The sequence below is a fragment of the Neomonachus schauinslandi genome, chromosome 8 (assembly GCF_002201575.2).
Source record: "Neomonachus schauinslandi chromosome 8, ASM220157v2, whole genome shotgun sequence".
Classification (NCBI taxonomy): domain Eukaryota; kingdom Metazoa; phylum Chordata; class Mammalia; order Carnivora; family Phocidae; genus Neomonachus; species Neomonachus schauinslandi.
The window spans coordinates 104,261,806-104,288,852 of NC_058410.1; the positions used below are offsets into that span (position 1 = coordinate 104,261,806).

The 27,047-nt window shown below is 45.2% G+C and overlaps 1 protein-coding gene across 2 annotated transcripts in view; it reads left to right on the top strand.

Moving 5' to 3' along the window:
• The window catches only part of RCAN2 (regulator of calcineurin 2), a 268,091-nt gene extending 241,928 nt beyond the window's left edge, over nucleotides 1-26,163 (top strand). For both annotated transcript variants that reach the window (XM_021692084.1, XM_021692085.1), the window contains 3 exons: nucleotides 931-1,104; nucleotides 5,306-5,477; nucleotides 23,585-26,163. In XM_021692084.1, coding sequence (XP_021547759.1) covers nucleotides 931-1,104; nucleotides 5,306-5,477; nucleotides 23,585-23,745 — 507 coding nt within the window. In that variant the 3' untranslated portion in view covers nucleotides 23,746-26,163. The remainder of the gene's footprint in view (nucleotides 1-930; nucleotides 1,105-5,305; nucleotides 5,478-23,584) is intronic.
• Nucleotides 26,164-27,047: the final 884 nt, after the last annotated feature.

Genomic DNA, 27,047 nt, shown 5'->3' on the forward strand with positions numbered 1-27,047 from the left:
TTTTTTTTTTTTTTTTTTTTTTTTTGCCAAGACAAAGTCAACTATAGGATGGGTGAAAGATATTTCTGCCCCACAGAGGCCACTCAGGGACCCAGCCTGAGGAGAATCCTGCTTCCAAATGGTATACCATCTGGAATACCTGGCATCTTCAGAGAAAGAGATAAAAAAAATTCTTAAGTGCTTTTTCTTGCCTTCTGCACACATTTCATGAACCAGGACTAATCACATGGCACCATCGAACTAGCGCCACCAAGACTGATAATCGCTAATAATATCTATCACATACTGTACTCAATAGCTCTAATATTTCAGCAGTAACGGACTTCTCTGAGAATCTTCTGACAACTATGATCCCTCTCCCCAGAAAAAAAAATACATACACACAGAAACTTATTCAACACTGCATAATTTTCAGGTTTTTTTATGCATTTCAAACCTCGTTGACTGTTCCTCTACAGATCTCAGGACGCAGGTTATGAATCCTTCCACTGAATCCACAAGCATGTTTAACACCTGGTAACAGACCAACAGATGAAAAAAAAAGACATAACTAAGATGAAATCAGAGAGGGAGACAAACCATAAGAGACTCTTAACTATAGGAAACAAACTGAGGGTTGCTGGAGGGGAGGTGGCTGGGGTGGGTGGGGTAAGGGGGTGATGGGCAATAAGGAGGGCACGGGATGGAATGAGCACTGGGTGTGTATGCAACTGGTGAATCGCTGACCTGTACATCTGAAACTAATAATATACTATACGTTAATTAATTGATTTTAAATTAAAAAAATACATTACTAGTGTTCCGTTTTATGTTGAGAACAGCCTATTCATTTACTTAGTTATTTACTTAGTTAATTTGTGTCAGATCAGGCATCGTGCAAGATACATGACCAATGGATTTTCCTCTCTCTTTTTTTTTTTTCTTAATCAGGAAAAATTTGAGGGTCTGTTTCGGACTTATGATGACTGCGTGACGTTCCAGCTGTTTAAGAGTTTCAGACGTGTCCGAATAAACTTCAGCAATCCCAAATCTGCAGCCCGAGCCAGGATAGAGCTTCATGAAACCCAGTTCAGAGGGAAAAAATTAAAACTCTACTTTGCACAGGTAAGGTAATTTTTCCTCTACACTATCTTTTGCTTTTTTTTTTTAATATTATATTTGTTTATTTGACAGAGAGAGACACAGTGAGAGAGGGAACACAGGAGGGAGAGTGGGAGAGGGAGAAGCAGGCTTCCCACAGAGCAGGGAGCCCGATGCGGGGCTCGATCCCAGGACCCTGGGATCATGACCTAAGCGGAAGGCAGACACCTAACGACTGAGCCACCCAGGCACCCCAATTATCTTTTGCTTTTTAAAAAATGTAAATGGAGCCCTTTCTACTTTCAGGCTGGTTTGTAGTCTATAATTAGTTCATGGAGAAATAAACCTACACCATGGATTCCCAGACAGGGACATCACAGAGGTTTAGAAAGCAGACTCTGAGGGCTGACAGCCTGGGCTCTCACCTGGCCAAGTTGCATACTCTCAGTGGGCCTCAGTTTCCTCACCTGTAAAAGGAGGAGGATGATACAAACCCCAGACTGTTGCTGGGAGGATTAGATGAACTATTGTGTGTTCAAGTGCCTGGCGTTTGGTAAATGCACAGTAAACACCAGCTGGTGGTTGTAGTAAGAATGGTCTATTCACAACTACTCCTAAACTTCCTAGCAGGGTTATGATAAAATTTCAGTTATATCCTAGTTTTAGTGGACTGTATACCTTTCCATGACTCCTATTCATGAGAAAGCATGACAAACATATGGAAATCAATTTTGTGTTTTATTTCATCCAGAAATAAATACTAGCTTTCCAAAAGAGGATGGGCAATTCTTGGCAACACTCATAAGTCCATAGCAATAGAAAGTCAATGTCCTAGGGGCGCCTAGGGGCTCAGTCGGTTAAGCCTCTGCCTTCGGCTCAGATCATGAGCCCAGGGTCCTGGGATTGAGTCCCGCATCAGGCTCCCTGCTTGTGCTTGCTCTCTCTCTCTCTCTGACAAATAAATAAATAAAATCTTAAAAAAAAAAAAAAAAGAAAAAGAAAATCAATGTCTTAATATTAGTTCCATCAGTGTCTTCCCTTCATCATCAGATATCTTGATCCATTTCTTATGGGTCAATAAGCATTGTTCCCATCTTTGAACTCTGCAAAGATGGCACAATGAAAAGACATAGACTTTGCTTCTTTTTAAGGCTGAATCGTATTCCATTGTATGTAAATGCCACATTCTCTTTACCCATTCATCTGTCGATGGACATTTATGTCATTCCCACATTATTATGAATAGTGCTGCAGTGAACACAAGAGTGTTAATATTTCTCCAGAAGCCTGATTTCAATTATTTTGGATAAATACCCAGAAGTGGAATTGCTCAGATGGTGGTTCTATCTTTTATTTTTTGGAGGAACCTCCCTTTTGTTTTCTATAATGGCTGCATCATTATGCATTCCCACCAACGTATACAAGCATTCCAATTTTTCCACATCCTTGCCAACGCTTGTTGTCTTTTATTTATTTATTGGATTTTGATAATACCCATCCTGACAGGTGTGAGGTTATATCTCACTGTGGTTTTGATTTGCATTTCCCTGGTGCTTAGTGGCCTAAATATTTTTTCATATACCTGTTGGCCATTTATGTATCTTCTTTGGAGAAATGTCTATTTGAGTCTTTAGATCATTTTTTAACTGAGTTATTATGCTTAATTTTGGGGGGTTTTTTGTTGTTTGGGGAATTTTTTTTCTTGGAGTTAAGGAGTTCCTTAACTCTTTATCCTATATATGGATAAGGAGATTAACCTATCCTCTATACGATTTGTAAATATTTTCTCCCATTCGCAGATTGCCTTTTCACTTTGTTGATATTTCTTTTGCTGTGCAGAAGACTTGGTTTGATGTAGTCCTGCTTGTGCTTTTGGTGTCATATCTATGAAAACATTATCAAGGCCAGTGTCATGAAGCTTTCCACTATATTTTCTTCTAGGATATTTGCAGTTTCAGGTCTTACGTTTTGAGTCTTTAATCCATTTTGAGTTAATTTTTGTATATGGTGTAAGATAAGGTTTCAGTTTCATTCTTCTGTATGTGTGTATCCAGTTTTCCCAACACCATTTGTTGAAGAGACTATCTTTTCCTCATTGTGTACTTCTAGCACCCTTGTTGAAGGTCAGTTGACCCTATATGTGTGGATTCATTTCTGAGCTCTCTATTCTATATGTCCATTGGTCTATATGTCTGTCTTAATGCCAGTACCATACTATCTTGCTTACTGTAGCTTTGTAATATATTTTTAAATCAGGAAGTGTGATCTTCTTTCTCAAGATTGATTTGGCTATTTGTGGACTTTTGCGGTTCTGTATGAATTTTAGAATTGTTTTTTACTATTTCTGTAAAAAAAAAAGCCATTGGGATTTTGGTAAGGGTTGCATTAAATCTGTAGATTGCTTTGGACAGTATGGACATTCTGCAATATGGATAAACCTTGAGGACATGAGGCTAAGTGAGATAAGCCAGTCACAGAAAGACAAATATTACATGATTCCACTTATTTGAGGGATCTAAAATCCTAAAATTCATAGAACCAAAGAGTAGAATGGTAGTTGTCAGGGACTAGGAAGAGGAGAAAATGATGAGTTACTAATCAACAGGTATAAAATTTCAATTAAAGAAGATGAATATACTTTAGAGATCTACTGTACAACACTGTACCTACAGTCAACAATAATGTATTGTAGACTTAAACATTTGTTAAAAGGGTAGATCTTTTGGGGGGCCTGGGTGGCTTAGTCAGTTAAGTGCCTGCCTTCAGCTCAGGTCATGATCCCAGGGGTCCTGGGATCGAACCCCCTACTCAGCGGGGAACCTGCTTCTTCCTGCCCTTCCCCCTGCTTGTGCTCTCTCTCTCTCTCTCTCAAATAAATAAATAAAATCCTTTAAAGAAAAAAGAGGGCAGATCTCTTATTAAATGTTCTTATCACAATTAAATTAAATCTAAAAAAGAAGAATTTAGACTTTGGCCTCAGACCCATGTTTGAATCCCACGCTCCTAGTAACTACTTGTAAAAACCTCACTTTTATCTACTGAAACCCCTCTTGTTTCCTTACAAACAGAGTTACCATCTGACCCAGCAAATACCCACTCCTAGGTATATATCTAAAAGACTTGAAAATAGATCTCAAAGGGCGCCTGGGTGGCTCAGTCGTTAAGCGTCTGCCTTCAGCTCAGGTCATGATCCCAGGGTCCTGGGATCGAGTCCCGCATCGGGCTTCCTTCTCCACGGGAAGCCTGCTTCTCCCTCTCCCACTCCCCCTGCTTGTGTTCCCTCTCTCTTTGTGTCTCTCTCTGTCAAAAAAAAAAAAAAACAAAAAAACAACAACTTAAAAAAAGAATCCCTTAAAAAAAATAGACCTCAAAAAAATACCTGTACACATATATTCATGGTGGTACTATGCACACTAGCCAAAAGGTAGAAATAAGCCAAATGTGCATCATTGGATGAACAGATAAACAAATCGTGGCCCATCACTCATTGAAATGTTACGAAACCATAAAAAGGGATGAAGTACCGGTGTGTGCTATGACATGGATGAACCCCATAAATATGCGAAGGAAAAGAAGCTAGACACGAAACAGTCACATATTCTGATTCTGTTTCTGGGAAATGTCCAGAACAGGCAAATCCATAGAGACGGAAAGCAGATTGGTGGTTGCCAGGGTCTGACTAGAGACAAACATGGTAGTAACTGTTTAATGGGCACAGGGTTTCCTTTGGGGCAATACAGATGCTTTGCCTCTAGGCAGCACCATGCCGGGTGTGTCCTCCATGCCACTGATTGTTTCCGTTAGAATGCTTCATTTCATATGATGCGAAGATCACCCCCACAAGAATGAGAGAGAGAGAGGAAAGAAAGGAAGCAAGGAGTCTGGGCACCAACAGCCTCACCCTCACGTGGGTACTTGCTCAATGCAGATTCCCGGGCCCCACCCCAGCTCTGCTGAATCAGACGCTCCAGGAGTGGGGCTCCACTCTGCTTTCGGAAGCTGTCCAGATAATCACCATGCATGCTACAAGTCGAGATCCACAGTTTTAAGGATGAGATAGGATAACTGAGCATATGGTGGATGGTAAGCAGTGATTATTATGAGAGCCTGGTTCACTGGTTCCTTTGTCACAGGCTGAAAATGAGATTCTGCATCTCTGGGTCCCAACACGGCCCATCTGAGGCCCTAATGAATCCTGTGTCTTCGTTTCTCCTCTGTTTGAAAGGTTCAGACTCCAGAGACAGACGGTGATAAGCTGCATCTGGCGCCACCGCAGCCTGCCAAACAATTCCTCATCTCACCCCCGGCATCTCCTCCCGTTGGCTGGCAGCCCATCAGCGACGCCACGCCAGTGCTCAACTACGACCTCCTCTATGCTGTGGCCAAGCTAGGACCAGGTATGCTCTGTGACCCCTTTGGAAAATAAACATTGTCGGCAACCTCGAAAAGCCAAATGGGATTAACAACCTTGAAATCCGGGGCTCATGGTAACATGTGCATTTCTAATGGATTTATTGCTATGTGTGAAGGGCGAGAGGGCTGATGGATGAGAGAGAAAGAACCAGCATCGGACTTTGTCCCTGTTTAACGCAATTCGGGAACCGGGACTAAAATGTCTGTCCGTGCTGCTTCTGCATTGCAATGCAGATACTTTATGATTGGAAAGAGCTACCTAATTCTTACGGGATTCCTCTCTATACCATAAGGAATTTTGGTATATTTGGTATATTCCAGTATATTCTGGTTTTCTCAGAATAGGCAAAATAAGCTCTACCAGTTGGCATGAGGCTTCTATGCTGTGCAACGTTCCTTTATTGCTGCCATAGGAAAGCCCAGGAACCCTCTGAAACAAGACAGTCTTCCTGCCAAGGTGAAGCCTCTTGGTCTCCGAGAAGCTGGTCACAGTAGCCTTTACCTTAAGAAAAAATCTTATGGTCACTTCCTTCCAATGTTGGTATATGTGGCTCAGATTCTCTCATTTTCAGGGCAGTATAGTATTCCACTGGACAAATAAATAAATAAATACACACACACACACACACACACACACACACACACACACACACACCCCATCACACTTGATTCATCCAGTTTCCTGAGTTGGACATTTAGACTGTTTCCAGTTTCTCGCCATTCCAGTCAAAGCTACAGTTAACATCCTTGTACATATCTCCTATGCACTGATCTGAAATTTCTTTATGTTGGTACCTAGAAGTGATATCATCCTCACTTTCAGCAGACATTGCCACCTCGCTGGAAAAATACTCCCAAGTATTGTGATAGGTGAAATGAAATGGGGTCACTTATGTCAAGGGGCTTCAAAATGGAGCTGGAGGGCACCTGGGTGGCTCAGTTGGTTAAGCACCTGCCTTCGGCTCAGGTCATGATCCTGGAGTCCCAGGATCGAGTCCCGCATCGGGCTCCCTGCTCGGCGGGGAGTTTGCTTCTCCCTCTGACCCTCCCCCTTCTCATGTGCTCTCTCTCTCTCTCATTCTCTCGCTCTCAAATAAATAAATAAAATCTTTAAAATAAATAAAATAAAATAATAAAATAAAATAAAATGGAGCTGGAAGGTCCGTTAAAGAGATGGGACATAGGCACATCCTCACCCAGTAGGACCATGAACTTTTGAACTGGGCCCAACCACATACGATATTCCAAGAACTCAGCCTGCAACTTTCTATACTAAGAGATTTTGCTTAGTGACGGCCTTAGCAACAAGTCACCAGCCAAGATATTCTGCCACCAAGACCCACCAGAATTCTTCTTAAACAACATATACAGGCATTCCCTTTTGTCTTTAAAAATGCTTGATTTTTGTTCCCTAGGGTGAGCAAACTATTTGGCTTGCTGCCCATATCTGTGTTCCCCAAACTGCAATTCTGAGACCCTAAAGAAATGCTTTTGGTTTTTATTGGCTCAGCCTCTTTTTTCGGTTGACAGTATTTTTCCTGTATTATAGCAGGAGGGGAAGTGGTGGGAGGTGCAGGGGCTGCAACCGGGCGCAGCTGACGGTTTAGGCACTGTGGATCCGAGGGTAAATAATGCCCATCATGTCTGCTACTAGCTGGTCTCCTGGTGTGAGAGAAGACTTTAAAAATACAATCCCAATGCCCTGATTGCACCCTAAGAGATTCCGATTTAATTGATTGGGGTCAAGTTCAGGCATTAGTATTTTTTTAAAAGCTCCCCGGAACTCTCAAAAACCACTGATAGCCAAGTGACAAAAGGGCAGCGATGATAAACATATAATGAGTTGCTACCGGTGTTTCTTGGTGTGCTCAGGAAGACACTTGGACCAGAATCACCCACCCCAGAGGTCTGCAGTTCTAATCATCACATGTGATGATTCTTGTACCCATGGAAATTTGAGGACCCTGGTTATTAGGGCAACCACTCCTAGGGCGATCACCCAGGACTGAAGGCTTCCTGGGAATTTTCAGTGTCAAACACAGGAAATTCCCAGGCAAACCAGGAAGGGAGGGCACCCTAGTGGGTCCTCAGATTAGGATGAGGCTGGTTTGAGTAATAAACTCTCCCTGCAGAGACTAACTGGCTATCCCAAGTGGCCCGAAATTTAAATTATAGCACTCCCGAGAGCAAGCTACCTGGGGTTTCTTTCTAATTGCCGTCAAGACACTCAGCATCTCGGGGACCTTTACACACTGGCCATGGGCTGCCCCCCCTCAAAGAGCCGTTGTGAGAAGCAGTAGGTGCCTGACTAAGAGGAGCTGAGGGAAGAAGCAATATAATAAGAAGAATGGTATTCTCGAAATGTGATTTCTTTGAAAGCCTCATCCACGTACAGGAAATCCGGAGCCAATGTACTTCCCATGCAAAGAGCCGTGTCTGTGATATGAATGAATGTGAAGTATATGCAATAGTCGGGTCTGCCCAAGTCAAGCCTTGTGAAAGCATTTCCCACGGTAATTCAGGACACTCCAGAAGCAGGCACCCACAGCCCCGGATGGACCGGCTGGAGCCAAGGGACTTGGAGCTGCCGGCTTGACTCTCCTGCACAGATGCTGACGACAACACGTTTGAACACCTCATCGTACAGTTGCGTGAATGTCAGGAAGGGGAGCTTCAGAGAATCACTAAGGTCTTGGCTGGAGGACGTAGGAGTCCCTGGGCTGCCTGCATTTTACAGGAGGCGGAACCGAGAGGCCCAGACAGGGGAGAAGCCACTTGCCAGTGACAGAGCCCGGGGGTCCATGGCAATGCTCTTCCTCCTGCACTGTGTATAAGGGAGGCCCAGCCCAAGCCGGACATCCTGACTGCCAGATCCCAGCTGGCCTCAGGTGCGCTCTTGGAGCCAGGAATCCAGTAAATGCAAATCATTTTCTCCAAAATGGGAAGGAGAATTCATGTGTAGTTAATGTTCTCAAAGCTTGATGCAAAGATAGGATGAGGGCGGGTCTCCGATACCCTCACTGGCTAAGAGAGCGGAGTCCCGGGTCTGGAAGACATGGCCAGGGGCGGGGGTGACCTGGAGCTGATGGAGGCAGAAGGAACAGATGGAGCAGGAGTTTGGCCTCAGAAGGGAGGCTTACAGAGCCTGGCACAGGGGAGGGAGGAAGGAGGAATGAAAGGGTCTTCAAGAGGCAGAGAAAACAAGGGGCTTCTTTTGAGAGCTGTGAATAACTTATCGACAGTGGTGAAAATGCATGCCCTTTACCTTAGTGGTGCTGCTGACCTCTGAGCCTGGCTTTCCCTTGCCCAGTGAATGTCCTCTAAAGCACTCGAGAGAGCAATTATTAATATTCCCATTCCCACTGGGAATATTAATGGTGCTCTTCTGTAATATTCTTACAGATCAGAACACTAAGCTGGAGAGAGATGAGCCAGTTTGCCCAAAGGGACACAGCTGGTTGGTGGCAGAGACGAGTGTGAAGCCTGGCTCTGCTGACCCCCCCCCCCCACGTGGCCAGATCCCCTGGCCTTTGACTGAGGACACTGGTGGCCTCGGTGGACGTGAGGCCCCCTCTGCTGTGACGCTGACGAAACACTTATCCTAACCGTGAATTGACAGTTATCCCTGGCGCCACTGTGACTCTCAGAAAGCCAAACCCAGGTGTGGCAGGCGTGCAAATGGAGGCCCGTGCACCATGTATGTGTGTAAGGGCGAATACCGAGGGATTTCTGCTTTTGAAGGATGACCGATACTGTGTCCTGGGTGTGTTCTCTGGGATATGGTTCCCTCCATTCTTTGCCAGCAACTCGAGGCACTTCTCTTAAATTTTTTTATTTTTTAAAGATTTTTATTTATTTATTTGACAGAGAGAGAGCGCGAGAGAGGGAACACAAGCAGGGGGAGTGGGAGAGGGAGAAGCAGGCTTCCCGCGGAGCAGGGAGCCCGATGCGGGGCTCGATCCCAGGACCCTGGGATCATGATCTGAGCCGAAGGCAGACGCTTAACGACTGAGCCACCCAGGCGCCCCGAGGCTGCTTCTCTTTATTTAGTTCTCCACTTGTCCTCTTCCTGTGTCCTTGAAGCTTCTTTACCCCACACAGATGGTTGATTCGCAGCCGACAACTGAGTTGAAAATATCACGGAGGCTGCGTTAGAAGCCTGGGTGTCAGTGGCTATTTCAGCCACAACAGTGAAGGAGCATAGCCACACCCCGTGTCCTGTCCTCCCTGCCCCCCCACCCCACCACGAGGTGCCAAGGCAGGGACTTGTTCCTTCAAGCTCCTCATGGCACTTTGCACAAGTGCTCCCACACTCCTCCTAAGGTAGTTCTCTACTGTTCAACTCACTGCCTTCTTGACTTTTGGTACTCCCAGTGCCTGGTAGCACCTTGCACATAGTAGATGCTCAATAAATATTGCATGAATGCATACATGCATGAATGAGTGAATAGATCAGAGCCCTCAGCCTGCCTAGGGATCATTTCTTCACCAGCAAATTGTTGCTTTCTTACGGCTTTATCCAGACTGAGTCAGCAGCACTAAATTAATGTTTTCTTCCAGGAGAGGTATTTGAGCGTTTCCGTTTGGGGGAAAAAAAAAAAGATTTCGTGAGATTCATTTTTAATCCTTGGGCAGAAGCATTTCAGTAAGGAATTATAACTCATTCCGTGTTAAGGGATGGCTGCCTCAGTTCCGGGAGTATGGAAACACGGTAACATCAGAGCAGAGCAAGCAACTCAGAGGAATGGGGTTTGCTTCGGAGGAGTGACTAACACTGCTAAATTGGGAGAGCTGAGTGACTGAGAAGAGATGTGGGAATTGAAAGATGCTGAGCTAAAGTAAGTCTGAAGAAAGATCATCGTGGAGCAGGGATCCAGGGCAAGATGGCGCTCGGTCTGAGGGAGGATCACCTCAGCAAACCAGCTGGCTCACGGGAATGTGAATGTGCCCAGCCGCCCTAAAAGGCAAGGACGTGCATTACTAAGACCCTTTCGTGGAGGACACTTTCATGGAGGCTCCGACGAGCAGGAGCAGAACAGGACTCCCCTTCTTTGGGAAAGGAACAGTGGTGACCCTCTTCCAGACAGGAACAGCTCATGCTCATGGAACTTGTGGAGAGGCTCTTGAAATAAGCATAGAGAGTGCAATTACAGTGGAACCATGATCAAACCCAAGCCTGTGGGATTCCTTTGAAATCCTTCACAGGCTGTTATAACACTTCTTATGACACAAGGGCCCCATAACCCTGGAGAAGCAAGTCTGGTTCTATTTATTGCAGTGAGAACAAGTTTATACTCAGGAAAATGTGAGAGGCACCATTTCAAGCATTCTTCACTGTGTCCCCATGACTGTATGTTCTGTTTTTGATCCAAAGTAAGTAAAATAGACAAATCAGGAAAAAAATTTTAAATAGAAACAGCAGTTAAAATATATATAGGGCTTACTGTGTGCCAGGCACTGTTCTGGATACCTTACTATATTATCTCCGTTAATGCTCAGAGCGACTCCATGAGATGAGAATTGCTATTCTCCTCGTAGATCTAGCTGGGGCATGTGAAGCACAGAGTGGTTAAGTAACTTGCCCAAGGCTGCACAGCTGGTAAGTTAAAATATGTTCCTCTGCCACTGGGAAGAAGCAGAAAGAATTGATTGAGCGAGCACCTTTGCCCTGGGAAGTGAAAAGTTTGAGAAACCAGAGAGGTCTCTTGAATCATAAAATTAATTTCTCTAGAAGAAATTCAAGACTGTTGCTAAAGGAAAATTTTAAAACGCAAAACAACTTACACAATGTGTTCCTCCACCTTTCATTTCTGCACTTATCGGCACCCCCCGCCCCCCCAACACAGCCACTGGGTCAGGCTTTAAGGCCTGTTCAGTGCTTTTCTCTGTGGCCCCGTGGGACACGGGGATCAGAATTTGCCTTCTGCTCTGCTTAAAAGACAGCTACGGGCTCTGTAAAACAGAGGCTTTCTACATTGCCATTAGTCCTCCTGGTGAATTTAGAGAAGCCCATCATCTAACAATCATCTAGACAAAAGAAGAGGGGCTTTGACCTAGTGGAGGATGAATCGAATATTTATTTTGGTTCATTTTATAGCTATTATTCCTGACTCCAGAAGGAGTACGGTGCTATGTTCTTTTCAGATATAAAACCCAGCCCAGCGAGACAGCTTATCTCTACCAATCAGCCAAAATGGAAACACAAAGATGTTACAATGTACTAAATGGGTGGCAAATCAGAGGTGGGATGTGAAATGCCAGGCTTTATTCTGCTCTCTAGGATGGCTCTGGAAGGTCATGTTCATTGTCGCTGAAAATGCCTGAAGGGAATGATATGAAAGTCATTGTCTATTCCTTTTTTTTTCTCCTGCTATTTTTAGCTCTTGTTAGGGAGATCAATTTCAGTTAACTGCAGAGGAGGGCTTAAAATGGTGCCCAAGTTTCAAGTTGCGTATATCTGCTATATTTAGCCTTTTTTCCCCCCCAAATTCTTCTCCATCAAAACATGCCATAGTAAAGCAGTTTTGCTGGTTTGCTGCCTAGTGCACTGCGTTTCCTCTGCATGGAAAATATATTTCATTAATTCATGTAACTTACAAGGAAGAAACAGTTTCTATTCCAGGCTCACTGATTCAAAGGTAGAGAAAATTCCATTTTTTAAATATAGATGAACACCTATATTTTGGGCGCATGTGGTATGACTATTACATAAGCTTCCAGTTCTTGTTCAACAACTGCTATTTTCTGATCACAGATATGAAAAGCAAATAAAACAGTCAGGCTCCAGCGTTCCCACTCGCGCAGTCTCTTCCGTCATTCCCCACCCAAGGCACGCAGATTTGTGATTCTGCACCACATGCTCAGAATTTTCCATTTCCTTTCAAAGAATTTTCCCTGGAGGGGCGCCTGGGTGGCTCAGTTGGTTAAATGTCCGACTCTTGATCTCAGCTCAGGTCTTGATCTCAGAGTTGTGAGTTCAAGCCCCGCGTTGGGCTCCACCCTGGGCATGGAGCCTACTTAAAAACAAAACAATAACAAACAAACAAACAAAACCTATGATTTAAGAAATTTCCCTGGGGGAAAAAGTGTCTGAAAAGCTTTTCTTCTCAGCATATACTCCACAATTATTTTTAATCACTGTTGAGTAGCAACATAAAATACTTCTTTCTCTTCTTTCACAGGTAAAATACGCACATGGTAGAATAATAGAAAAGACACATGACCATCCCCAGAGCTATTATGCCCTTAGCCAAGCCCCTAATATCAGGAAAGGTCAAACGGGATGGTCATTTCTAGAGAGGAAAACCTCACGCCTCTCTGACCAAGCAGCTCTTTCTCTCCTTCTGTTGCTACTTTTCTGTCATCTGTGTGGATGAGCCCTACCTCACAGGCTTCAGAGAACCCCTTTACTCGGTCTCCCTTTATCTTCCCACCCCTACTCCCTCCATGGTTTCCCTAGTCTCCTTGGTCCATACCTTCCCTGGAGGGCTCCACTTCCTTGTCTCAGCTGTGAATTCAGGTCCTCAGTCAACTGGTTGTCCCCATGAAGTACTTTAGATCCTAAATGACCTAGGAGGGAATGAAGATCCGTGCCCCTGCCTCATCCAGTCTAAGAGGGAAACCCCCAAAAGATAAACAAACTTTCCGTTATTGAAATAGGACACCTCTTCTAACAAAATAATAGAAGCATTCTCTTTTCCTTCGCCCTCTCTTTGGCATCCCCATCTCTTCCTCTCCTCCCACCCCATTTTACCAAGCGGACCCTTTATGTTTTCCTACTTTGATAATAGCTTCCTGACGTGAGCTCATGCTAGACCCGCTGAGGTAAAGCCTGTGTGCCGCCCTGATGAGAGGCAATATGGCGGTCATGCTTTGGCCTCGGCATACCTCAGTTGGAGTCCTAGCTCCACTTGTTTGATGTGACCTTGAGCAATTTACTTCACTTCTCTGCACCTCCTTTTTTTTCTTTTTAATGGTGATTTTTGACAATTTGCAAGGTCATCATGAGGATGGAATAATTAATACACATGAGGTACCTGGTCCAGTGCCTGGCACACAGGAACTACCAGATCCATGGTGTGTGTGATGGTCATTTTGCTCTGAGCAGTATCATTTAGCAGGACATCCTCTGAAAGATGTTTCCTGTGCCAGTATATGTATTGAGGTATGGAAAGCACTTGGAATAGTGTCTACCAGCCAGCGAGAACCATATTCCTATCCTTCGTGACGGTGGTGGTGGTGATTTACCTGGGATTGTTCTCTGAACTTTACACGGGCATGGGGTGGTCTGTGCTTTGCTTTATACTCTTTGCCTCCCAAGCTTAGAGGACATACTTTGACAGAAGCAGCTGCTGCACGAAGGGTAAGGGACAGAGTTGCCATTCAGTGATTTGACCCCACCCTCAAAATTACCTACAGCACGTTTCTCTGGGGTTGATCAAAATGAAATGTGAGCTCATGGAAACACAAAGGTATGGGAGAGAAGAAATGTGCAAAGGACTTCTCTCTCTGGAATGTTTCTTCCTCCTGGGAATATTGGTTTTAATCGAGAATCCTCTTTCCACTTCTACTTAGAAAATAAGTTCTTTCTCCACTCCCAGATTGAGCTTGAATAGGCAGTTGTGATATACACCTCTCCAGGAAGCCCCTCTGCCCTGGGATACCTCCTCTTCTCTTTTGTAGCTGTCCGTGAGGCTCCAACATGAAGAAAGATATTTCTCTTGCTTTACGATGATGACTAAAACTCGGAGTGTGAGTTTGAATCCAGGCACCACCTCTTACTAGCTATGTGACCTGGAGAAACTTTCTTAACCCCTCTGTGCCTCCTCAACAGTAAAATCAGATTATTAGAGGTATCAAATGAGATAACCTGTATGAATCTATATGTCCAACACAGGACGTGGTGAATGCTCAGTGTGTGTTACCTATTTTTGGTCACTCAATTTTTAAACCATATCTTAAGTCTTTTATTAAAATGTAAATGTGCCTACTTTAAGCTCTTTGCTCAGTGTTTCTTAGTGCGAAAGCTATGATATTTTGGAACTGACAGTCCTACACATTGCAGTCCGTTTAGCATCTTTGGGCATCACCTGCTAAATGCCAGTATCCACACGCAACCCAGTCCCTGTGAAAACCAAAAAATGAAAATTAAAAAAAAAAAATCCCTGTTGCATTTCCAGACATCACTGGCAGCTTAGCACCCTTGTTTGAGAACAATACTGATTACACTTCTGCACTATTTATCAGGTGGTTCTCGAATGCGAGAGAGACGTAGAGGTAAGCAGTGCCTAGGAAGAGGTCAAAGGTGCCAGTGTGAGGCAGACAAAAGAGGAGTGAGAGAGGGGAGCAGTCCAGAGAGGTGTCACCAGCCACCCCCCTTCCCAAGACCCACCCACACACTTTCTTTTCTCCCCTTTGGGAGAAGATGAGCTTGCTGGTAGATAACTTTAAAATACCGTTAAATCATGTATGGGGGCGGTGGTACAGCTTTTGGAAACTTCCTGATGTTTTATACCATAATTCCTCCTTTTCTTGGGGAGCACTTTTGGGCCCAAAGCAAACCAGCATTAGCCCTGCCAGGACTGAGAGAGGCTTAAAAGACATGATGACTTCAGACACAGCCAGGGTCTGGGAGGAAGAAAGGAAGTGCAACTCACCACACCCCTGCTTCCTGCGGCTGCAGGTGGCTCTCCTGCCGCGCCCCCCAACTCTGACCCTCCCTCCCCCCCCCCCCCCAGTCCTCTGAGAGCTACCTCAGGGCCAGGCACCTCTGTCTCTGCTGTTGGCAAGGGAGTGGTAGAGCGGGGCTTGGCAGCCTAGCTCACCTTGCCCACCCTGCCGAATTGAAGTCCCAAACCTAATACATGAAAGGAAAGGAAATCTAAGTGTGAGCACCTTTCAAGCACATTTCAGATTACACACACTCTTCTCTCAGTCTGTTTTAAATCCCGTGAACAGGCAACATGCTCAGTAAAACTAACACATAGAAATTCCATGTTTTTGTTCCATAGATCAGGACGGATGCCCCCTCGTTCTCTTGAAAATAGCACATTCACAATAAAAATACTGAGGAAAGGGGTTTGTAGGGCCTTCTATGAGAAGCCTGAAATCACTGTAATATTGGAATCAACCTTCCTCATCTTACTCAAATATAAAGGGCTCTTAATTTAGATCAAGTTCAATGCGTGCACACAACCCAGCATGGTTCTGTGTTCAAGGGTCCTGTTGGAAATGGTCTTCGCCCTTGTCTTGATAAGCCATCATCCACTCTTAAAATTCAGTGCAGATTAATAACAGAGGCCTTGTTTTCCCTATTCGGTTCAGAACTCACTGAGGGTTAGATAAGACTAAGACAGAGGAGATGAATAATGCCAGCTCTGTTTCTGAGGCTGTGCTGAAGCCCAGAATGTGGCTGGGTTGAGCACCAGCCAGAGCTTGCCAATGCTGAAATCCAGAGCCGAGCAGTCGGGACTCCCCCTGCCTGCCCACAGACTGCCCCACACGGGGCGGGGTCTCCTGTGCTGGCCTTCACACATGGCCGAGAGCTGAGCAGGGCACAGGCCCTTTGCAGGCAGGGGTGGCCCAAAGAGCAAAGTGGAGAGGGTGAGCTGAGCAGTTTCAGTTCTTTTCCCCTAAGTTGTTGCTCTGCTTCCACTGGAGAGGAGTAAGAAAGCGGCCACAGAGAGAGGTCCCAAGTGGCTTGCTCATGCAGCTTCATCCCTAAGGAAGGAAGGATGGAGACTGGTGTGGTATCCAGTCTAATGTAACACGTGAGCAGAGAAAAGAGGATAAAGCACAAGCAATTCATTTCAACTAAAGTTGTAGTGGCTTAGCTTGCTTCTGAGCAAAGAGAACTTGTATGACCCATGACTTACCAATTGCCACATAACAGACTATCCCGAAATGAAGGCCTTGAAACAACAACAATCTTTTTTTTTTTTTTTTGCTCACAAATCTTCTATTTAGGCAGGGCTCAGGGGGACAGCTCATCTCTGCTCCATACAACATTGCTCGGGCCCCTCAGCCGGAGACTGGCAAATCAACTTTCAAGATGGCTTACTCACATGGCTGGCACATCGGTGTGGCTGTTGGCTGAAAGCTCAGACAGGTTGTAGGTGAGGGACCCTGGTTCCTCTCCACGTGAGCCTCTTCATGGGCTGCTTGCACTTCCTTACAACATGGACACAAGGTTCTAGGAATGAGCATCCTGACAGAGCAAGGTAGAAGTGCGTGTGTTTTTGCGACGCAACCCAGAATTCACACTGATTACTTCTGCCACAGTGTATTAGTGAAGGCAGTCAGAAAGGCCTGTCCAGATTTGAGGGGAGAGGACACAGTGGGAACAATCCTCCATGAAGAACAGGCAAGGTTATTGAAGAGTAATGTTTAGCAAGAAATATTATGGCCGTCATTGTGAAACACAATCAATCCACTAAGACCCTAACTTTCCTATTGAGAATTCACTTTCCATATGAGAGACTATAAAATTAAGACCAGAAGGAAAGATAGAAAATTTTTTTCAGAGTCCCAAGCTACCATAAGAGATGTAAGTCAAATCACTTTATAATATATAGCCCTTTTTTTTCATAATTGATTGTTATCTTTTGAGATGATTCACTGTCAGGGAGACCATGCCTAGAATAACTACCAATTGGCCAGAACAAAAAGAGGCAAGATGTTCCTCTTTAGCTAGAGAACAAATATTCACTAAAATATAAGTTGCCTTAAGGACGTATTAAAAGTAAAAGTTAAACCCAGCTCCCTTTCAGGAGTGTCTCTTGTCAAACATGACCCAGTGGGAGTCAGGACGGGCAGTGCCAGAGAGTGATTATGAGCACATTCTTTGAGGTCTGATGGGCCCAAGTTTGAATCCTGGCTCTGTCATATACTTCCTCTGTGATCTCAATTTCCTCTTGGATCAACTAGACAGGATGCCACCCACAGTACAGAGCTGTCGTCATCATTAAATACCCAGTTGATGTGAAGTACTGAGAGCTGTGTCTGGCATTTAGTAAGGGTGTGGGAAATAGTCGTTGTGATATTTAAAGCAGATGGTAAGTTTCCATGACACCCCCCTGCCAGCACACTGAAAATTGGGTAAATACTTGCCCTTACTTGGTTTTAAGCTTAGCTGAAAATCTAAAACTTACACACCTTAAACACTAGGAGAAAAATTCACATTGCGAGTACGTACTGGACATTGTACAAACATGTCAAATGGCCAAGGTTGGGGCCTTTCATAAATCAGCAATGTATTTATTGAGCCTTTACTTGTACGTGAAGCTGAAGCCATCACCGAAACCACCACTTTAGCAGCTTGGAATATAAAACATCACCAGATGAAACAACTAATGTATAATGTAAAAGGTGATATGATTAGGCATTACAAACAAGTGATTCAGAAAAAGAAAGAGATCTCGTTTAAAATCAGTTTAAGAGCTGGTTCCTTCTCATGGGGACACAAGCGTGGAAAAGGTGGGGAGAGAGGAACTTACCGATGGGGGTTGGGCAGTAGCAAGGAGAGCAAGGGTCATTCCATCTTGAAGGTCGGAATTTACGACACTCCCCTGTGCATTTGAACTGAGGGACTCAGCATGTCATCATCCACCCTTCTTGCTGTTTACAGCCGTGACTCCACTGAGTAGAAGCTCTTTGGAATGACTCACCTGCTTAATTCTTTAGCTGCTTTGTGGTGTGACTAGATGAGTTCATCATATTGAAAACGGGAAGTTATTTGGGGCAGCAGCAGCACTGACCACCATGTCACCTTAAATCATCATGTCATGAATCTCAGGAGGGCTTTCTTACGTATCTGACAAATATTCCTTTATTTCATAGTATCAGTGTGGTTGTTATTCCCATTTTGCTGATGGGGAAAACTGAGGCATAGAATGTTATGTGTCTCTCAGCATCACGCCATCACTATGTGATGAGGCGATGTCCCCAAATGTTGTTTCAGGAAGCTTATTGTGACAGGGAAGATTAGTTCCTATGGTGGGGAAACCAGCTGAGAGTCGTTGGGGTGGGAGGAGGTGAACTGTGAATGGGGGCATTACGAGCAGGAGGTTGTGAGGGAGCCTATGGAGAAATGTTTCAAAGCAGTACTGAATAACGCTCCTGGGCAGATTAACTACCATGGATGGAAGGCAGAGGAGCTTCCAGGATGACCAGCTCTGCGGATTGGCACTAGAAGATGGAACCTCCCAAAGAAATGTGATAGCTGGAAAGGAAACATAGATGGACAGGGAACATAACTAGTTCTACTTTGGATATGTGAGTTTAGAGAAGAGTGGGAGATTTTTGTAGAGATGTCCATATAAGGCCAGATGCAGGTGTGCGTTCAGGCTGAGGACATAGCGTCTCGTAGAGACAGACATTGAGAGCTCTTGATGCTCCAGAGAGAGACTCTTCAGAGAAGAATGGCAGCCATGCGAGGCATAAAGCAGACCCTCGCCTCATGCCTGCTCCACTCTCCAGTCTTTTGAAAGCCTCTGGGACGGGGATTCCATCTCCTGGAGCTCCAGCTCACATGAGGACCTGCCCAAGGAAAGGAAACCCTTTCCTTCTATCTCAAGAGTTTTCTGATTAGGTATCTGAACCGTCTCGGCTCTGCTGGCATGTGCGTAAATATAGCTTTGTAACATCTTCCTGCCCTTACCACATCTCATTATGCTGATTTTTAGAGACCGTGCTTAATCACACTGATTATTTTAGAGAGAATTCAAGAAGGGGCCAACTCCTGGCCCACAAGCCGAGGGTGGCAGCATGATGGGGAACCTCCGCGGGTACTCAGACCAGCAGTCACCCACACACGTCACCTTGTCCCCCAGCCCCCTGCTCAGAACAGGGGTGTGACCGTCTCCCTCCTGAGAGCAGGAAGCAGCCCATGGACACCTCCACTTCCTCCAGACTTGCAGGAATCAGGACGTGGTGGAGGGTTTGAACACAGACGTAAGGATTGGGAGTGTCATGGGTGACCCTCTGCTCATCCTTTCAAAGAAATGCTCCGATGGCCATGCTCCATGTAGTGTGGCAGCACCAGCCCACCCTGAGGGGACAGGGCCCCCGCGGGCTCCTTGTCCCCTGCCAAGCCCAGTTGGTCACCCTGCAGGGTGACAGCATTGACGTCAGCCCTCATGGTAGGGAATTAGCTCAAGCCCAAAGGGAAAGACAGGCCAAAAAAAGAAAACTTCAATCCAGCCACACCAAAGCTACTTCTTTTTATTTTGTGGGGCTCTTAACCCCTGTTAAGCTTTGCTGGATTTTGATAGTAAGAAAGTTTCCAAAAATAGAATGGTGAAATGTCGGAGTTAATGGGATCACAGCGATACAATAGCTCTACTACCAAGCAGCCTGACTGACTTTGTTAGCTCGACGGGCTCCACAACGTGAGGGTTGCCCAGCATCTTTCCGGCCCCAACCTGAATGTGCCCTCAGCACACCGACCGGAGAGGAAAGCGCTCAGGTTTGAGTTGGTAAACACATTGCAACTAGAGGTATCTTTAAGGCAATGTTCTTTATCCAAGCCAGGGCGAACAAATGGCTTAATTAAAAGGCTAGCTTCATGAAGTATATTTTACTACAATATAAACATAAATATAAATATATATATAAAGCTAGCAACTAGCTTCTTGCCGACAGATGAGGAAAGGGGCAGGGTGTCTGGTCAGCCCCCTGGCTGGGGTCCCCGCCGCACCCCCCTTCACCCCGCCCCCGGCCCCACCATCTGCAGGCTCGCTGGGTGATGGCAGAATCTCTCCTGTCGTCCCGAGACCACCACCACCTCAGCCTGCATCACACCCAGCAAGGCGCCGGGCTCCAGCAGCCACTCCGGTTTCCTCTCTAAACCGGGAGAACTTCGAAGAAATCCCTTTCGCAACAAGAATGACCTCACCGTGTGTTTGCTCTCTTTCTCCGTCTCTTGTTGGAGGGCGTCTCTCCTTCAGAATTGCAAGGCATTCCCAAAGGAAAGAGAACATTTTGGAAACCGCGGATACGATGAACTCATCACCGTTTGCTGTGGAACTTCGAGGGGCTTGTTGCTGTCCCAGAAACAGATGAGAAAGAAGACCACCGATGAAATCGTGCTGCTGGCTGGGGGTGGCTGTGGGGCTGATACGGAGCCCTTGCTGCTTTTCCCTCCTGCGTCCTCAGCATCCCCACCTCTGCCCTTGACCTGCGCTGTTGGCCCTTTCCCGTGAAAAATTGACGGTGCAGAATGGAGGGAGGGAGGAGGCAGGTTAGGTGCAGGCCAGCGCCCTAGCAGGATTGCAGCCCCCTGCCGGCCACACAAACCCGTGTAACACCGGCCGCCCTGAAACATAGGGAAGCACGTGGCAGGGGGGTGGCGCTGGGTTCCAAAGGAGATGTCACCAAGTCAGAATTTGCAGCGTTGCAGCCTCATACGAGTACACTCTATTATTCATTCATTCATTCATTCATTCATTCATTCATTCATTTCAGGGGGGGGTGCAGCGGGAGAGGGAGAGAGAGAATCTTAAGCAGGCTCCCTGCCCAGCGCAGAGTCAGACATGGGGCTCGATCTCACAACCCTGAGATCATGACCCAAGCCGAAATCCAGAATCCGACGTTCCACCAACTGAGCCACTCAGGAGCGCCCCCAGTAAATTCTGATTTTAACAAGCACCTCCAGTAAGCTGTCAGGAGTTTGAGAACACGCTGCTCAAAGATGCCGCCAACCAGGTCTCTGCCCAGCCAGGGCCCAGCGCCTTTTATGCAAGAGCTGGTGTCCTATAGATTCCGCTCCTTGGCAATAGCTGAAGTGGTTCTTTTCCCTCGAGATTTTGATAAACGGGACAAAATGCTTTAAAGGAGAACGGAACACAATTGAATGAGCTGTAAATAGCGTTGCTAGGTCCACCACAGCCGTGAGCATAGGCCTTGGAAGGACTTCAGAGGGGATCAGGGAAGCAAAGCGGAGCTCCGATGACTCAGGCAGGTATCTCTTTCCTGGTTCTGCTCCGTGTCCCCTGGTTTTGTCACTGTCCTCTGCTGAATCCAAACTGGTCCACTTATGCCAGAGATCTCATACTTGCTGCCACAATTCTCTCTACCTACAAGTTCGCCAAATCTAGACTTTAAATTGCAGGGTCTTTATGAGCCATATTTCTATGGCTCTGGCTAGTTCTGTCCCTCTTGGCTACTGCCAATATCCAGCGAAATCCTGGAGCTGAAACACTCCATTTTTGTGAAATATCCCTGCCCTCACCCAGGAAAGCCTTTGCTCTACACACCAGGATGTCAAAGGCGGTCCAGCAAGGACTTCTCTGACTCTTAACAGAAAGAGAACACTCTTAGCAGCACATGGCTATATTAGTTTGCTAGGCCTGCCACAAAACCAAGTACCGAAAACTGAGGGGATTAAAAAACAAAAAAAAAAGAAATTAGGGGCGCCTGGGTGGCTCAGTCCGTTAAGCGTCTGCCTTCGGCTCAGGTGGTGATCTCAGGGTCCTGGGATCGAGCCCCAAGTCGGGCTCCCTGCTCAGTGGGGAGCTTCTGCCACTCCCCACCTGCTCGTTCTCTCTCTCTCAAATAAATAAAATCTTAAAAAAAAAAAAAAAAAAAAAGAGTTGCAAGGCATCACAGGAAAGGACATTCCAGATAGTTACAGATTTTATCTTAAGCTTTTAGTATGTGCAAGGCTGTCTGACCTTAATCTTATGGGAATCAGGGAGGTGTTTTTTGTTTTTCTTATGTTTATGTTTGGAATGCTCCTTTTTGGTTTCCTCTGTTTGTTTTTTAACGAAGCCGACTTATAATGTGTGCTCAGGGCAGAAATACAGCCCATGCTTTGAGGTTTTGCTGAGTCATTTTGGCCTTGGTAAATGTTAAAGGATAGCTTCCCTGGGAGACCAGGAGCAGAGCCCACAAACATTAAAGTCAAAAATTTCCTTTATCAGTAGGTACGAGGATGTGGCTGTCGTGACTGGTAAGAGATTGTGCAGGGTCTTCTGTCCTAGTCTGAGAAACGAGGATTTGATCTGGTGAGACCTGGAAAGCCACTGACCAGGAGGATGTCTGGGAGACACTGCTTTTAGATTTTCCCCATTTGTGAAGGATGGGGAGTGAAGGGTGGGATGTCAGGAGAAGGTTAAGATGAGTATGTCAACAGTTAAGTTGAGAAGTTAAAAGCATGCAGATGGAGAATGCCCCCTCCTCCTGCCTGACCACCCGGAGGTCTTCTACTTGTCTTTTAGACCTAAGTCAATTTCGCCTCCACCGGGAAGCCTTTCAGTGTTACTTTCTCCTTACAATTTGGTGCCATAGTCCTTGACATCTATTGCCACGCTAGTGCTTACCGTGGTATTTTGTAATACTTCCTGTTTCCACATGCGGCCACTGGGCTGTGCTCTTGCGGTAGACACAAATGTTTTTTAGTGTGCGTGTAGCCTTTATCACAGCAATAGGCCAGACCATGGAGAATGCTCAGTAAATACCTCCTGAAGTGAAACAAAGACAGGAAGCCAGCCAGCTAACAGCCATTTGGCTGTAAGATGAGCCAGTCAAGAAGGACAGACTCTTGGAACTTGAAGGGACCTTGACAGTCATCTAACCCCCGTCACCCAGTAGCCACCGCCAATCCCGGACAAGTGATGATCCTGCCTTAGTCCATCCTGGGGCAGCTCTTACTACTAAAGTGTGCGGCTGGAGGAGACTTCAGAGACTGCCCTGGGGAGAAGGTGAAGAAGTGACGCTGTTGGCCCAAGGTCACTCAGCAATTAGCAACGATGATGGGAAACAGAAGAGAAACCGAGAACTAGCTGCCAGACCCACTCAGTCATCACCACGACCCCATGGGCTGTCGCTGTGACCATGTTGAAGTTTACAGCTGAGGATGCTGAGGCTGCGAGAGAGTGAGTGGCCCGTTGCAGGTTGTCCGGTTGATAGGTGGTAGAGATACAGTGACCGAACAGTCTCACTCCATTTTGCGATGCCCCGTGCCATTCCTGGATTACACCCGGGTTTCCTGAGACCCTGTAAAATGTTCTCCTTACTTCCAGAACAAACGTTGCCAAAGAATCTGCTTTGAGCTCCCTTCCCCTTTATCATCCCCCTTTTTCTTGCCTTTCAGGAGAGAAGTATGAGCTCCATGCAGGAACTGAGTCCACCCCAAGTGTCGTCGTGCACGTGTGCGACAGTGACATAGAGGAAGAAGAGGATCCAAAGACTTCCCCAAAGCCAAAAATCATCCAAACCCGGCGTCCCGGCCTGCCACCCTCCGTGTCCAACTGAGCTCACCGCTCCGCCTCAACGATAATATCTGTCTCCTCTTTATCATGCTTTCTTGCCCTCTGTTGTTTGTTTGTCGAAAAAAAAAAAATAATTGCCTTTCAATCCCTGGGTGTTTGGTTGTTTGAGATTCCTTCCTTGTAATCAAGCCTCTCGGACAAAAGGGCTAGGAAAAGGTGATAAGTTTCCTGATCATATCATACCCATCGAGTAATAATCCATTATTTAGAAGGTTCTAGGGAAAAAAGGTAGTATTTTCTTATTAAAGTATCAGCACAGCCTATATCTTCATTCTCCCTTGTTGATCCAAGCCAGAGACATCAGTAACAAATAGCACTCGTGTTGTTTGTGATCTGTTTCAGTCCCAGTCCTGACGTGTGTGCGTTGTTTCTTCCTGGCCACTTAAGTAGGACCATAAGTAAACTTGACTTTGACTGCATGAGATATCCCTATCTGGTCTCACTCAGTCCTCTGCATCCCAACATTCCCAGGACATGCATGATCACCAGCATTTATTTTCATGATTCGAGGATATACTACAACTCACAGATTGTCAGCATCCAGCCATGTCCTATCTAGACTAGAAAAATTATCAGCATCATCCAGCTCAACAAGTCTGGGTATATCCACTATTTTGAGTCAATACTTCATAGCTCTATTAAAATTCCTGGAGGCAACACTGAGCTTGGCCCCAAAGATATTCCTCCGTAGATTTTGAACACCACTTCCGTAGAGTACTTTCCCAGACTCACGGGGGAGGCTTGTCCAGGGTGATAGAGACCGATTTCAGACAAACCTATTTATTACAAAAGTTTCATGGTGTCTGAATGATTGTTTTTTCTCTTTGTATATTTGTACAAATGTTTCAGCTGTGCTTTTAAAATCTGGATGTTTTTTATTTAGTGACTGTTTAGCTGCTTAAAAACACATGCATTGCTTATGAATGCATTCATATACTAATACAGATAATCTGATAATATTATGCTCTATTATGGATAATGCTGAATTTTGGAAGGGCACAAAACTTCTCATGCCAATATATAAATGATTAGCCAACATCTTTGCTATCAAGAACACTTGTTTTCAAATAAAGTGAAGAGGCAAGTGTCCGTCGTAGACAATTTGGATGCAGCTAGATCGCCAGAATGTAGCGGCCACTGAGTGTTTGAAAAAGGAAAGGATGGTAGATCAACAAACGTATACCAATCCTACTCATGCAATGGCCATGTTGCTCAAAAACATTTGTTTTCGTCACATGTGATATTTCTATTTCTGTAGCCCGAAGTGCATTACCGAAGATACACCTATAAAACCATTACCTTCTGCTATATGTGCAAGGCCTCATCTCCTGCTGTACATTAATGAATTACTTTAGATGCAAACGCCAGTTACCAGGGAGTGGGGAAATACTTTCATTACCCAAGCCTCAGAAAAACACACGAGAACAATAACACAGCCATCTTATGGAAGGATTGTTGTGGTTTTTGACTAAGGTGTATGTTAGTTTCATCAGAAACTTAAAACAGACTGATCACTCAGAAATTAAAAGTCCGTTCTACTGTGAATATAGCAATATCGTACTGGACACAATACAGGTGAAACTGAGGACAGCGTTGCTTGTAAAGCCCTGAGTTTCCATGAGAAGAAATGCAGGCTCCTTTTAAAAATAAAATCTGAGGAGTGTATAAAAAGCAAATGCTTTGACTTGACTTTGCTGCGGAGGTTTTTGGTTTTTCATTAGCGAATGGAAGATTAGACTTAAAAGTGGAGGGATGCTGCCCTCTAGTGGAAGAAATATTTTCTGAGCTCTTGAGACTGACGGAGAACGGCCGCCCTCAGCCATTTTGTGCTGAACCTCTTCGCAGTCTTCTGGGGGTCATTTGACTTTTTAAGCTACTCAGAGTTTTCAGAATGCAGGTTCTAAAGAAATATGGATCAGGAAAACATATTTGGAAATAATTTCTTAAGTGTTTTAAAGCAGATACCATCAGTCATTTCCAGCCAAATTTAGCCAAAGTTAAAATGACCATCCTGTGTAGTCACAAAATAAAAACACAGTGGAGTGGATGACCTAAGTGGTTAGTCTCGGTGAAATTTATTGCGACGTTTCCATGTTAATCTGTCTCAGGTCAAGTAGTTCTTTCATTAGGTTGGGTTTGGGGAGAGGGAAAGAGGAACTTTTCCCAGGAGAGCGGTAAGCAACGGGGAGCCCTTGGTGTCAGGGGGCCCTCTCTGCACTGTGAAAGTCAGAATTGCCTCAGCTTTTCCATGACGCACCTTATGCAAACCTCTTCAGCACTACTTTCAGTTTGAAAAGTTTATATATGGAGGGGAAGGGGGAGATTTCCACCAACCGAATCATTTGTGCATGTGTACAGCTCAAAGAGCTTAGACTTCAAATATACCTGGTGAATGACTCTTTGTCCGTGTAGTATAATTTCTGTGTTGTCCGTCTGAGCTATTTTTGAGTGGTGATTGTGGAAGAGCGCAATTCGGCCTATAGTCTTTCTAAAAAATTACCAACAGATGGGATTAACTCAGCTGAGTGCTTACTGAAAGGAGCAGAGGGGGAAGCTGGTTGGCAGCCATCTCACGAAGGAACGGGAATTTGAGCAAGGCCTGAAGGGATGGGTTGGGCTCTCATAAGGGGAACTATTTTATTGTCATGCATCAACCGTCTTTGTCCAAGGGCCATTTCAAATGTACAAAGGACCCTCTTTAAACATCGCTCCCACACTATTCTGTTTTAAAACCCTAGAAGAGACCCAAAGTGGGAAAGATTTTATTATGGAGAACACAAAAAGCACTATCATAAAATAAAAGATGGGCACATTGTATTTCATGAAGAGCATCTGTTTATCAAATTACATCAGTAGGAGAGTGAAAAGGAAAGTCTCAGACTGGGGAAGATATTTGCAATACATACAGTTCTTAAATAACTCCTAACCAAAACATAAGATGAACTCCTACAAATCAATAAGACAAAGACAGACAATCCATCTTTTGAAAATGGCCAAAATGTTTAAATAGGGACTCCACATACATAGGCAACTCACGCATACACACACATACCTGAAATACCCATATGACCCATACACATTAAAAAAAGTAGTCAGCCTCGGGACACCTGGGTGGCTCAGTCGGTTAAGCGTCTGCCTTCAGCTCAGGTCATGATCCCAGGGTCCTGGGATCGAGTCCCGCATTGGGCTCCCTGCTCCGCGGGGAGCCTGCTTCTCCCTCTGCCTCTGCCTCTCTCTCTCTCTCTCTCTCATGAATAAATAAATAAAATCTTAAAAAAAAAAAAA